Source organism: Salvelinus sp. IW2-2015, linkage group LG23 (genome assembly GCF_002910315.2).
Source record: "Salvelinus sp. IW2-2015 linkage group LG23, ASM291031v2, whole genome shotgun sequence".
NCBI lineage: Eukaryota > Metazoa > Chordata > Actinopteri > Salmoniformes > Salmonidae > Salvelinus > Salvelinus sp. IW2-2015.
In genome coordinates this window covers 3,107,831-3,118,314 of record NC_036863.1, presented here as the reverse complement: position 1 = coordinate 3,118,314, position 10,484 = coordinate 3,107,831, and the positions used below count along the sequence as shown (strand labels likewise).

The window sequence follows — 10,484 nt, the reverse complement described above, 5'->3', positions numbered from 1 at the left end:
TACACTGGGGAATGAGCCATTAATTCAGTACGACCAAATAAGGAATTATCCCATAAACCATAGTTACAGACTGTAAAGTAGCTAACTCAAACATTTGCTCCTTTCAATACGTTGAAAACATAAATTAATGAGCACATAAAACTRTCTTTCAATTAATAATTCACATGAATTTAGAGGGTTGGTTTTCTTTTAGAATTAAATGACATTTAAGGTCCTATAATGAACAGACGTGTGCAGTCCTGTGCACAGACAGGGCTCAACTCATGCCTGAGCACCTGCCCTTTTGCCCTCCAATGAAAAAGTGCTCGCGCGTGGATTTTTTWAAATTTGGTGAACGACTTCTTCATTTTTATTTACCTTTTTTATTTTAAATTGAGAAATTTCACATCATAGTTGCTAATTTCATAAGCTCTTGAATCTCCGAAATATCCTACCACACCAAGAGAGCACTAGTCAGACTTGCTTGCAGTGGCCACTGGCGACGGGGGCGCTGGGCTTGAGACTGGTAGGAGGCTATTTTTGAGTTTGATCTATCGTGTGTCTCTCACTGTCAGGGGAAAAAATTGGGGTAATTTGACTTCTTGTTAGTAAAACGCAATTGTCAGCAGCAGGACAAACTCAAATCAAATTAAAATGAGATTGTTTTGACAGCATAACTAACTAGCTAGCAGATTTACATCATCATTCAATATGATCTTCTGATAGACACTTTTCCCGATGTCAATAATCTCTCATCGTCTCTAGGCCAATGAGTCACTGGCACTAGCTTGCTTATAATGTGTGTTGTTGTTGCAGACATATTATTATATTTCAGCACCTTCCCACACAAAGGTCTGGTCACGGCCCTGGAGGTGTGTGTGATTTGGATTTTGTTTCGGTCAGACGCAAACAGCGTCGGCAAGCAGACACAAACAGTGGGAATGGATGTAATCACCATTACTGGAGAGCTCTGCACCTGGCATGTTTAAGCCGTCGAGTCAGGGACTTCCAGGCCCTGGCCAGACACATTTTCTAAATAATGAAATGGTTCTCCACACTTTGAATATTGCATGTACAAAACAAAACGGGGGTCCCCAAAGCACACCAGTGAATAACTGTAAAAAGCCTGTTTTAAAAGGCACCGAGAAACTAGGCCAAACCTTGACTAAACAGAACCCTTAGGCTTCCTCAGAAGACCCAGCCAGGTCTCCATGAAGAGATACCAGAACACAGAAGGAGGACTCACAGGTCACAAAACTCAAAAAAATCTGTTGTCCAATACCCTTCATTTCAACCATTCCAGTAAAATTCCTAGTAAAAGAAACAAAATGGCAGTTTAAAACCAGAGTGAGGCAAAAGGGCCATGGGAATCCAATCCATACTGTTTCATATTATTTCTTTTTTCCAGTCTATCTATGATGACCTCCATTACAGATTCTCCAACAATAGATTCTTACAATATCCTCCAATCTATGTCAGAGAGGCCTAAAGGGCAATGAGTTGAGTAATGAGAAGAACCAGTCTGGATGTAACATGGAACTTGTAATGAGAAGAACCAGTCTGGATGTAACATGGGAAAGATTTAAGGATTTTATATTTTGTCTCTTTAATTTTAATGGAATTCTGTATTCCCTTGGAATTAATTATATACATGTGAACTGGTCACAAATCAGTCATAAAATAAAAGGTAATAGGATCCTCTGTGGTGAATAGATGGACTTTAAGCACTCAAGACATGAGCTGTGATGTCCAGCTGAGCTGCAACCTTTCTCTGACGGGCCGACAGCTGGTGGAGCAGCCTTTCTCTGACGGGCCGACAGCAGGTGGAGCAGCCTTTCTCTGACGGACCGACAGCAGGTGGAGCAGCCTTTCTCTGATGGGCCGACAGCAGGTGGAGCAGCCTTTCTCTGACGCCCCGACAGCAGGTGGAGCAGCCTTTCTCTGACGGCGGCCGCGCTGGTGGAGCAGCCTTTCTCTGACGGGCGACAGCTGGTGGAGCAGCCTTTCTCTGACGCGGACCGACAGCAGGTGGAGCAGCCTTTCTCTGACGGGCCGACAGCTGGTGGAGCAGCCTTTCTCTGACGGACCGACAGCTGGTGGAGCAGCCTTTCTCTGACGGACCGACAGCTGGTGGAGCAAGCTGCATCGCCCCCTGTTAACTCCTGTCCTACTCTCCTCATAGATAGCAAACACTGTCCACACGGACGGTCTTTAACAGTGACTTGACTAGTGCCGTGTGTATTGGGTTTGATAAACCTGGATATTTAAAGCTGGAATCCTCATTAGGGGCAACAGTGCCGGTGTTCGCTCCAGTGTTTTGTTATTGTTGTAGTTTTGCTGACGAAGCAGAGGTGAGGATCCTCGAGAAGGGTGATTAAAAAAAAATGCAGTAGATGTTCTGTTATTCTATCACACGTGCAATGATATCCGAAGGGGAAAAACACTGTCCGTTGTTTGCAGTAACTTATTTTTTGTCGTAATATCCCAGACGTGGCAGTTTCACCATTAAAGGGGCAATCTACAGTAGCTACATCCATTTTTAGACTTATAAATTAATGATATATTCACATTTATTATTTAAGAATATAACTTATAAATGCCTCATGAGCTTACTTCAACTGTTGTATCCCATCAGAACCCAAAATATAAGATTATTTTTGTCCGATGTTTGTAAACAGTAAGTAAATGAGAACAAACACTGTATAGCCTCAAAACATGGTTTTATCTCATGGATGGTCAGTCCTTGCATCCATAGCTCTGTCTTTGAATTTGAGAGTGGTTATTTCTCCAGCACCATCAGCTTTTAAGCGAAACAGTGGCGGGGAGGAAAAACGTATTGTTTCAGCCGCTGATCGCCACTTTAAGGATTCCAGCTTTAACACAAGTTTGAGGCTATTTTCAATTATGAAAATCCCCATGTAGGAAACAATCTTTGATTCAGGTAAATCTTGGTTCAATATTAACGATCACGCCCGTAAGCCCTTAAGCCCTTAATAGCTTAAGACTTGCCATGAGATGATGAATGAGAATCTAAGAGCAATGCCTATTTCAGTCAGGAAGTATGTACTTTATGTAAAGGAATGTACTGCATGTTGCTTGTATAGTTTATTATGCAATCATCCTGTTTGCTCACATTGTTCCATGTTAGTGCAACAAATCTCCCCTGTTTCACGTTGTCTCTGTGTTCTGTGTATATCTAATTACATGTTTCCACAGCTCCTGAAGACACCCAAAAATGTGTTGCCTCCCTCTTGACAGCAGAGAAAAACATTTACGTTTTAATGTTAAGTTCCTGCAATTCTACACATTTTGCCATGTGGCGTAAACAACATGTTGTGGTTGTATAGCAAGTTTAGTGTAGTTCTACACATTTTGCCAGGGTGCAGATTTATTGTTGTTGCAGTTTTAAAGCTAATTTCCTGCAACTACACATTTTGCCATAACTTATGCCATGTTAATGATATCTGAGTGATATCTAAACATTGTTAGCTGACTCGGCTAATTGACTGATTGTCAGTGACTGACAAAACGAGAGAAAAACTGCTGATGCCCAACCCTGTGTATTCTACTATTCTAACTGTCAACTCTCAGGGCCCTAACCGCTTATATCGCTTATGCKTGGAGCCGGCCCTGGATTCTACGATGCATGAGGTACTAGATCAGCACGTGTAATTGTACCTTAACTCCCCCATCTTGTGTCATGTACCCTATGGCTTGCCAACGATCGTCAGCAGAGTTGGCTAATGCACACTGAACACATGTGGACCAGGATAAGTCGCTCTGGATAAGAGCGTCTGCTAAATGACTTAAATGTAAATGTAAATAATGAGAACGGAACCAAATCGTGGAGCATTGAAAACAACAGGACAGAGACTTTCTGATCAGGTCACAACTTGCTTTATTTTCATTTCAAACCTATGGGATGTACAGTGAGAAACTACTCCAGACTTTGCTACATATCAACTACCAAACATCACAATAGTTCAAAAAGCGTTTTTTAATTTTTGACAAGATAAAAAAAGAAAGAAAATGGTAACAGATAAAAAAATTTGCAGAGAAGCTCATCTACAAATGGTTCTAAACAATACCGGAACCAGAGTTTTGGCAAAGACAGCGATATACACAACGTGTGTGTCCCATCATCACCATGTCTRGGGTATTTATCCTTCGCAATAGACSCACATATTCATGTTGTGTACAGTGGCTGGACTGTCTGCTAAAGCGAAATGTAACTGGCAATAAAGGTCGCTCTTTTCACCACGAAAATGAGTTAAACTATCATGAAACCTAGCTACAACCATGCACACACATGAACTAGCATGAATGCACTGGGCTTTATACAGCTTGGCTCAATAAGGGAAGTAGAACATACAGGACAGTACATTAAAGAGTGTTCCGATATCAAACCGTCATGATAGAGAATACTTAGCTAGCTTTGCTCAGATAATTCAGGACATCTACTGTATATTGGTGTTCAAGTTTAACTTCCATAGATGTACAAATAGGTACTAATTTGGYAAAACCCTTTCTCTAAGAATGTATTACAGTATGAGTATGAACCAAAATGCCATAGATATGCRTGGACTTGAATCAGATGGACACATCAGATGGACACATCTGAAAAATGACTTTTGACTCACTCAGTTAGTAGCAGCTCAGAAAAGCATATACTCTGAATGGATTTCAACTTTGACTCGAGACTTTGTACAAACAGTTGTTTGATATCAAATACAAAATACCAATAACAAGTTTTAAAAAATAATTAGTGATGATAAATAATGAATAAAGAAAGAAAACAGACAGCCAAGACAAAGGAGGAATGAGTCAAATTTGCTGTGCTGCTGGCTGGCGGCAGGTGGCGTGACAGTACTCTGAGCCTAGCGAGACACTTTGAACGATAGACACTCCCTGTTAAAAGCGTGTCATGGACCGGGCAAATGAGGTGGTTGTGGAGTGTTGGCAGGCATACTCATGCACCCGTCCTTGATTGGCGGCTTGCGTCGTGCGAGGCAGCGCCAGCGGGAGCCATGGAGGAACGGAGCGGAGTGGTGTCTGCTTGGCCATGCTGTAATGGCTGTCACCGTATAGAAGCCCCTCGGGAGTTGGGCATCCTGAGCTGTGTTAGTAGGCCTCCAGAGAAGCAGGGATGCACGGCTTATGCTTAGCGGGGGGAAGAGAGAGATGAAAGAGAGAGAGATAGAGAAGAAAAGAAGAGAGAGAGAGAGAGAGAGAAGAGAGACAGAGAGAGAGAAGAGAGACGAAGAGAGAGAGAAGAGAGAGAGAAGAGAGAGAGATGGAGATGAGAGAGAAGAAGAAGAGAGAAGAGAAGAGAGGAGAGAGAGAGAGAGAGAGAAGAGAGAAGAGAGAGAGAAGAGAGAGAGAGAGAAGAGAGAGAGAAGAGAGAGACAAGGACCGAAGAGGAGAGAGAAGAGAGAAGATAACATACTCTCCTCACGTACAGACTCTGCACAACACTAAGGGTTTTTTCTGGTGAAGAGGTAATTTTTTTCTTCTCTGAAGAGTGCAGGGCTGTGTCTAAAATTTAGATTCTTCAGCTAACATGTAGTCCACAGCACAACCTCCAAAGGTGACTCGTACAAGATGACTAAGCCAGTGTAGTTTTAAGCTTGTCACAAATAGCACTCTATTCCTATGCATTACACTACTTTTGACCAGAGCCCGTTGGAAGATAGGGTTCCATTTGCGACACACATAGACCCCACATAAAACAGGGCGCCACTCACCTTTATATGAATCCATCTGGCAGCTGTGTTCTTACTTGAAGGCTTGTACACACCAGAACACTATGCAGGCCAAGAAGGCCAAGGCAGGACTTATCAGAATCGTGACCTGGAATAAGATGATAGATATACTCCGGTCAATTTATAGCTGCCGGCAAGGTCAGGTCTCTTGTCAAAGGAGAGGTCTTTGAACACAAGGTTTTGACACCATAAATAAGTATATGTTGTCAAAAAAGCACTCGACAACTAACAACCAAAATACCTCCACACAATACATTTTAACCATCACTTGTCTGGTGACAAGGTGAGAGAAAACAAGTAATATGTATTAGGATTTGATGAAACCAATATCACAAGATCTTGTTTTCATGTTAACAGTTAACACCAAGCAGACCAAAGTCTTCTCGTCCTTTAAAAACCTGTGTATGTAACATTATTAGTTACACTTTATCTAGATAGTCCATCTGCCTTACAGACTAATCTACATGTAGTATATGTAAACATATAGCGTTAACTACCAGCAAAATATAAATCCCGGCTTAAACCTAACCTTAAACCTAACCCTTACCCTAACCCTTATTCTAACCCTAACCTTTATTCTAAACCTAACCCTAAACCTTTATTCTAAACCTAACCCTAACCTTTATTCTAAACCTAACCCTAACCCTTATTCTAAACCTAAGTTTAGCAAGCAGTTACTTTACAACAGATACTTTGTTGATAGTGTCAGTACAACAATCCGAACTATCTAAATAAAGTATGATCAWATATTGTGTGCTATAGCTTGGAAGAAAAATACACATGACTCTGGGTGACAACATAGTGATGTTTGTTTCCAACATTAGAGCTGTTTTCCTAAAGAAGTMACATCCGCTTCGTGTTTTGTTTCCTTGCCACYATACTAACAAGTATTGCGATACTTGTATCGTCCCYACATGTTAATAACTCATCATCATTAGCTCTAGAAGGTCCCATTTGAGTAGTGAGGTAGAGGGAGAAAGCTCAGAGTGTGTTCATTGGCTGCCAGATTAAACCCAGTGGAGACAAACAGATTTAATAAAAACCTTCACTAATTCAATTTTTCACAATTCAGCACCCATATTGGTCACAAAACGCAGTTGATGCAGACAGAGGCTAGAAGAAAATAGCTTGGTTTGGAAATGAGTGAAATGGAGAAGTGTGAAACTGTTTTGAGCAGCGCTAATGTATAATTTATCACAAACCACATCCCTAAAATATACACAATCCAATAAATCAGAACACTTTCAATAGTGATTCAAATAAGTACATCTATACGTCTTGATGTTGAAATGTTGTGTTTAAAATGTGTATTTCACCTGGTAGACGAGACAGTTTTATAGCGAGAGTTGAACATATAAAAGGACCAATGTTCTCCCTGTTCCTCCTGAATCTATGATTGGGTGCTTTGGAGCACCGGTTAATTAACATTATGCAAATGTATATATAAAGGACAGCTGAGAGAAGTAAGAATGGTATTGTCAAGTGAAGACTTTAAAGAGGGGTGAAAGAACACGTGCACACACCAACACTCTACATTAGGTGGTAGTACAGTAAAGCTCTGTTTTTACCACAGTGTCAAAGCAGGTGACTGAAGTGCTATCTCCATCTTCAGTTTCACAATTCATCATAATGCGCCATAAAACAATTTCCCTGTTTCCAATGGCCTCCCTCCGTACTGGCCAACACACCATCTCGACAGGATGCTAGGCTAGGGTAATTATAGCTGAGTGCTGATTAGCAGAGATCAGGATGATTTGTACAGAGGCTAAATGACAGTTGACTTCTGTGTTAATGTCAGGACACATGCTTGGTTCTGTCTGACGTTTTGTACAATTACATTCGCTTATCACAAACCCTAAACATGTTGAAATGGCTGCTTAAAAAGGGCTTTTAGGCTCACAAATAATTAATTACACATCTACTGTAGCTATCTACTATTTTACATCTTACGTTTTGATTTTAAAGCATAATTAGTCATTCAAAACTCAATCAGTCTTGCTAAATCAATGCTATAACAAAACTTTTTTTTTTCTCTCTCTGGCAGCTGTCCAAATGACAGAAACACATTATTATTATTTATTATATGGAATATCAATTGATAGCTTCTAACCTGACAGAAAAATGGGGTTCACGTTAATATTAATGATTACCTTCTTTATAATCTCAATGAACCCTWAACCAGGATTTGAAATAACACCATGACACAAATTGTACATGAATGTATGCATTGGACATTCTTGATCTATATCTACATGTTACCTTTACTATTATTATACTACATTATTACATTAGAATATTTTCATCACTGGTGGCCAGCATTTGTTTCATCGTGTTAAAGATTCATCTCAAACTTATTTCAAATTTGAGATGAGTTAAATTTGATGATAATACTCATCTCACAGCTAGCATCCAGTCCTATTTAGTGTGCCCTCACAGCACCAGGTAGCATCCAGTCCTATTTAGTGTGCCCTCACAGCACCAGGTAGCATCCAGTCCTATTTTAGTGTGCTCACAGACAGTAGCATCAGTTATTTAGTGTGCCTCACAGACCAGGTAGGCTTCAGTCCTATTATACTAGTGTGCCTCACAGACAGGTTTAGTAGTTAGTTTAGTGTGCCCTCACAGCACAGGTAGCATCAGTGTCCTATTTAGTGTGCCTCAGCACAGGCTGCATCCCAGTCTATTTAGTGTGCCCTCACAGCAACAGGTAGGCATCCAGTCCTATTTAGTGTGTCCTACAGCACCAGGTAGCATCCAGTCTATTTAGTGTGCCTCTACAGCACCGGTAGCATCCAGTTCTTTTAGTGTGCCCTCACAGCACCAGTAGGCATCCATCCTATTTTAGTGTGCTCACAGCACCAGGTAGCATCTCAGTCCTATTTAGTGTGCCCTCACAGCACCAGGTAGAATCCATTCCTATTTAGTGTGCCCTCACAGCACAGGTAGAATCCAGTCCTATTTAGTGTGCCCTACGCACAGAGTAGATTCCAGTCCTATTTAGTGTGCCTCACAGCACAAGGTAGCATCCATTCTATTTAGTGTGCCCTCACAGCACCAGGTAGCATCTCAGTCCTATTTAGTGTGCCTCACAGCACCAGGTAGCATCCAGTCCTTATTTAGTGTGCCCTCACAGAACCAGGTAGCATCCAGTCCTATTTAGTGTGCCCTCACAGCACCAGGTAGCATCCATCCTATTTAGTGTGTCACAGCAAGGTAGCATCCAGTCTATTTAGTGTGCCTCAACAGCAAACAGTAGGATCCAGTCCTATTTAGTTGTGCCCTCACAGCACCAGGTAGCATCCAGTCCTTTTAGTGTGCCCTCACAGCACCAGGTAGAATCCAGTCCTATTTAGTTGTGCCCTCACAGCACCAGGTGCATCCATTCCTATTTAGTGTGCCCTCACAGCACAGGTAGCATCCAGTCCTATTTAGTGTGCCCTCACAGCACCAGGTAGCATCCAGTCCTATTTAGTGTGCCTCACAGCACCAGGATAGATCCAGTCCTATTTAGTGTGCCTCACAGCCACCAGGTAGAATCCAGTCTATTTAGTGGTGGCCTCACAGCACCAGGTAGCATATTCTATTTAGTGTGCCCTCACAGCACCAGGTAGAATCCAGTCCTATTTAGTGTGCCCTCACAGCACCAGGTAGCACCAATAAAATGGTTGGCCTTCTAGTCAGAACACTACAGTATACGGAGGGAATGGAACCTTACTATTGAACAGTCTGAATCATACACCATAGTCTAGTATAGTCCAACTCTAGGTGAGGATACGTTTGCCAATTTCCACCACATCAAATGTCCTGACTACAGTAATACAACATTATTGGCAGATGTGTGCTCCCCGCTGGCTGGCTGGCCCTGGGTTAGTTGTGAATGGAATGACCTCTATTTTCCCTTGCCTTGACYATAATGGGGACTAAACTGGTGTGGACCGGCAGATCCGCCATGATCCAATTCCCATCTGACTGGTTGTTTTCCTTTGTATTTTGATTAAATACAAACTGCTTCATTTTGAAAGGTTTTGCTGACTAGCTGTATTTGTCCTTGTGCCAGCTGGCACACATGTAAAACTTTCCCTAAAGCACTTGACTCAATAAGGTCAGGGAGAGACGTCATCAAATGAGGTCAAATCTGCCCCAAATATGGCAGCTATAGTCTTAGTGCAGGCAGGCAGACAGACAGACAGACAGACACTCAGGCAGACAGAGACAGGCAGACAGACAGACAGAGAGAGACAGGCAGACAGGCAGACACTCAGGCAGACAGAGACAGACAAGCAGACAGACAGAGACAGGCAGACAGACAGACAGAGACAGATAGGCAGACAGAGACAGACAGACAGGCAAACAGGCAGAGACAAAACAGACAGGCAGACAAGGTTGATGTTTCTGCTGCTGTTGTTGTTTGTGTTGTTGTTCTTGGCGGCGTCGTAATCTGACATCACTATAATCCACATAGACGGAGGCCCATAATCCCTAGGAAGCAGCAGGATTTATACACTGGCTAAACATCCATGGAGTGCAGGGTGGGTGTGTCACTGTGCTAGCAGTACAGTCAGAGTGGCTGTGGTACAGTACAGACAGAGTGGCTGTGGTACAGTACAGACAGAGTGGTCGTGGTACAGTACAGACAGGGTGGCTGTGGTACAGTACAGACAGGGTGGCCGTGGTACAGTACAGACAGGGTGGCTGTGGTACAGTACAGACAGGGTGGCTGTGGTACAGTAGAGACAGGGTGGC

The 10,484-nt window shown here is 42.3% G+C and overlaps 1 protein-coding gene across 1 annotated transcript in view; it reads right to left on the bottom strand.

Moving 5' to 3' along the window:
- Positions 1-4,968: 4,968 nt before the first annotated feature.
- LOC111950221 (neuronal vesicle trafficking-associated protein 1-like) overlaps positions 4,969-10,484 on the bottom strand; it is a 36,496-nt gene continuing 30,980 nt past the window's right edge. The window contains exons 4-5 of the mRNA XM_023967637.2: positions 5,724-5,829; positions 4,969-5,139 (exon numbers count right to left, since the gene is read on the bottom strand). Coding sequence (XP_023823405.2) covers positions 5,755-5,829 — 75 coding nt within the window. The 3' untranslated portion in view covers positions 4,969-5,139; positions 5,724-5,754. The remainder of the gene's footprint in view (positions 5,140-5,723; positions 5,830-10,484) is intronic.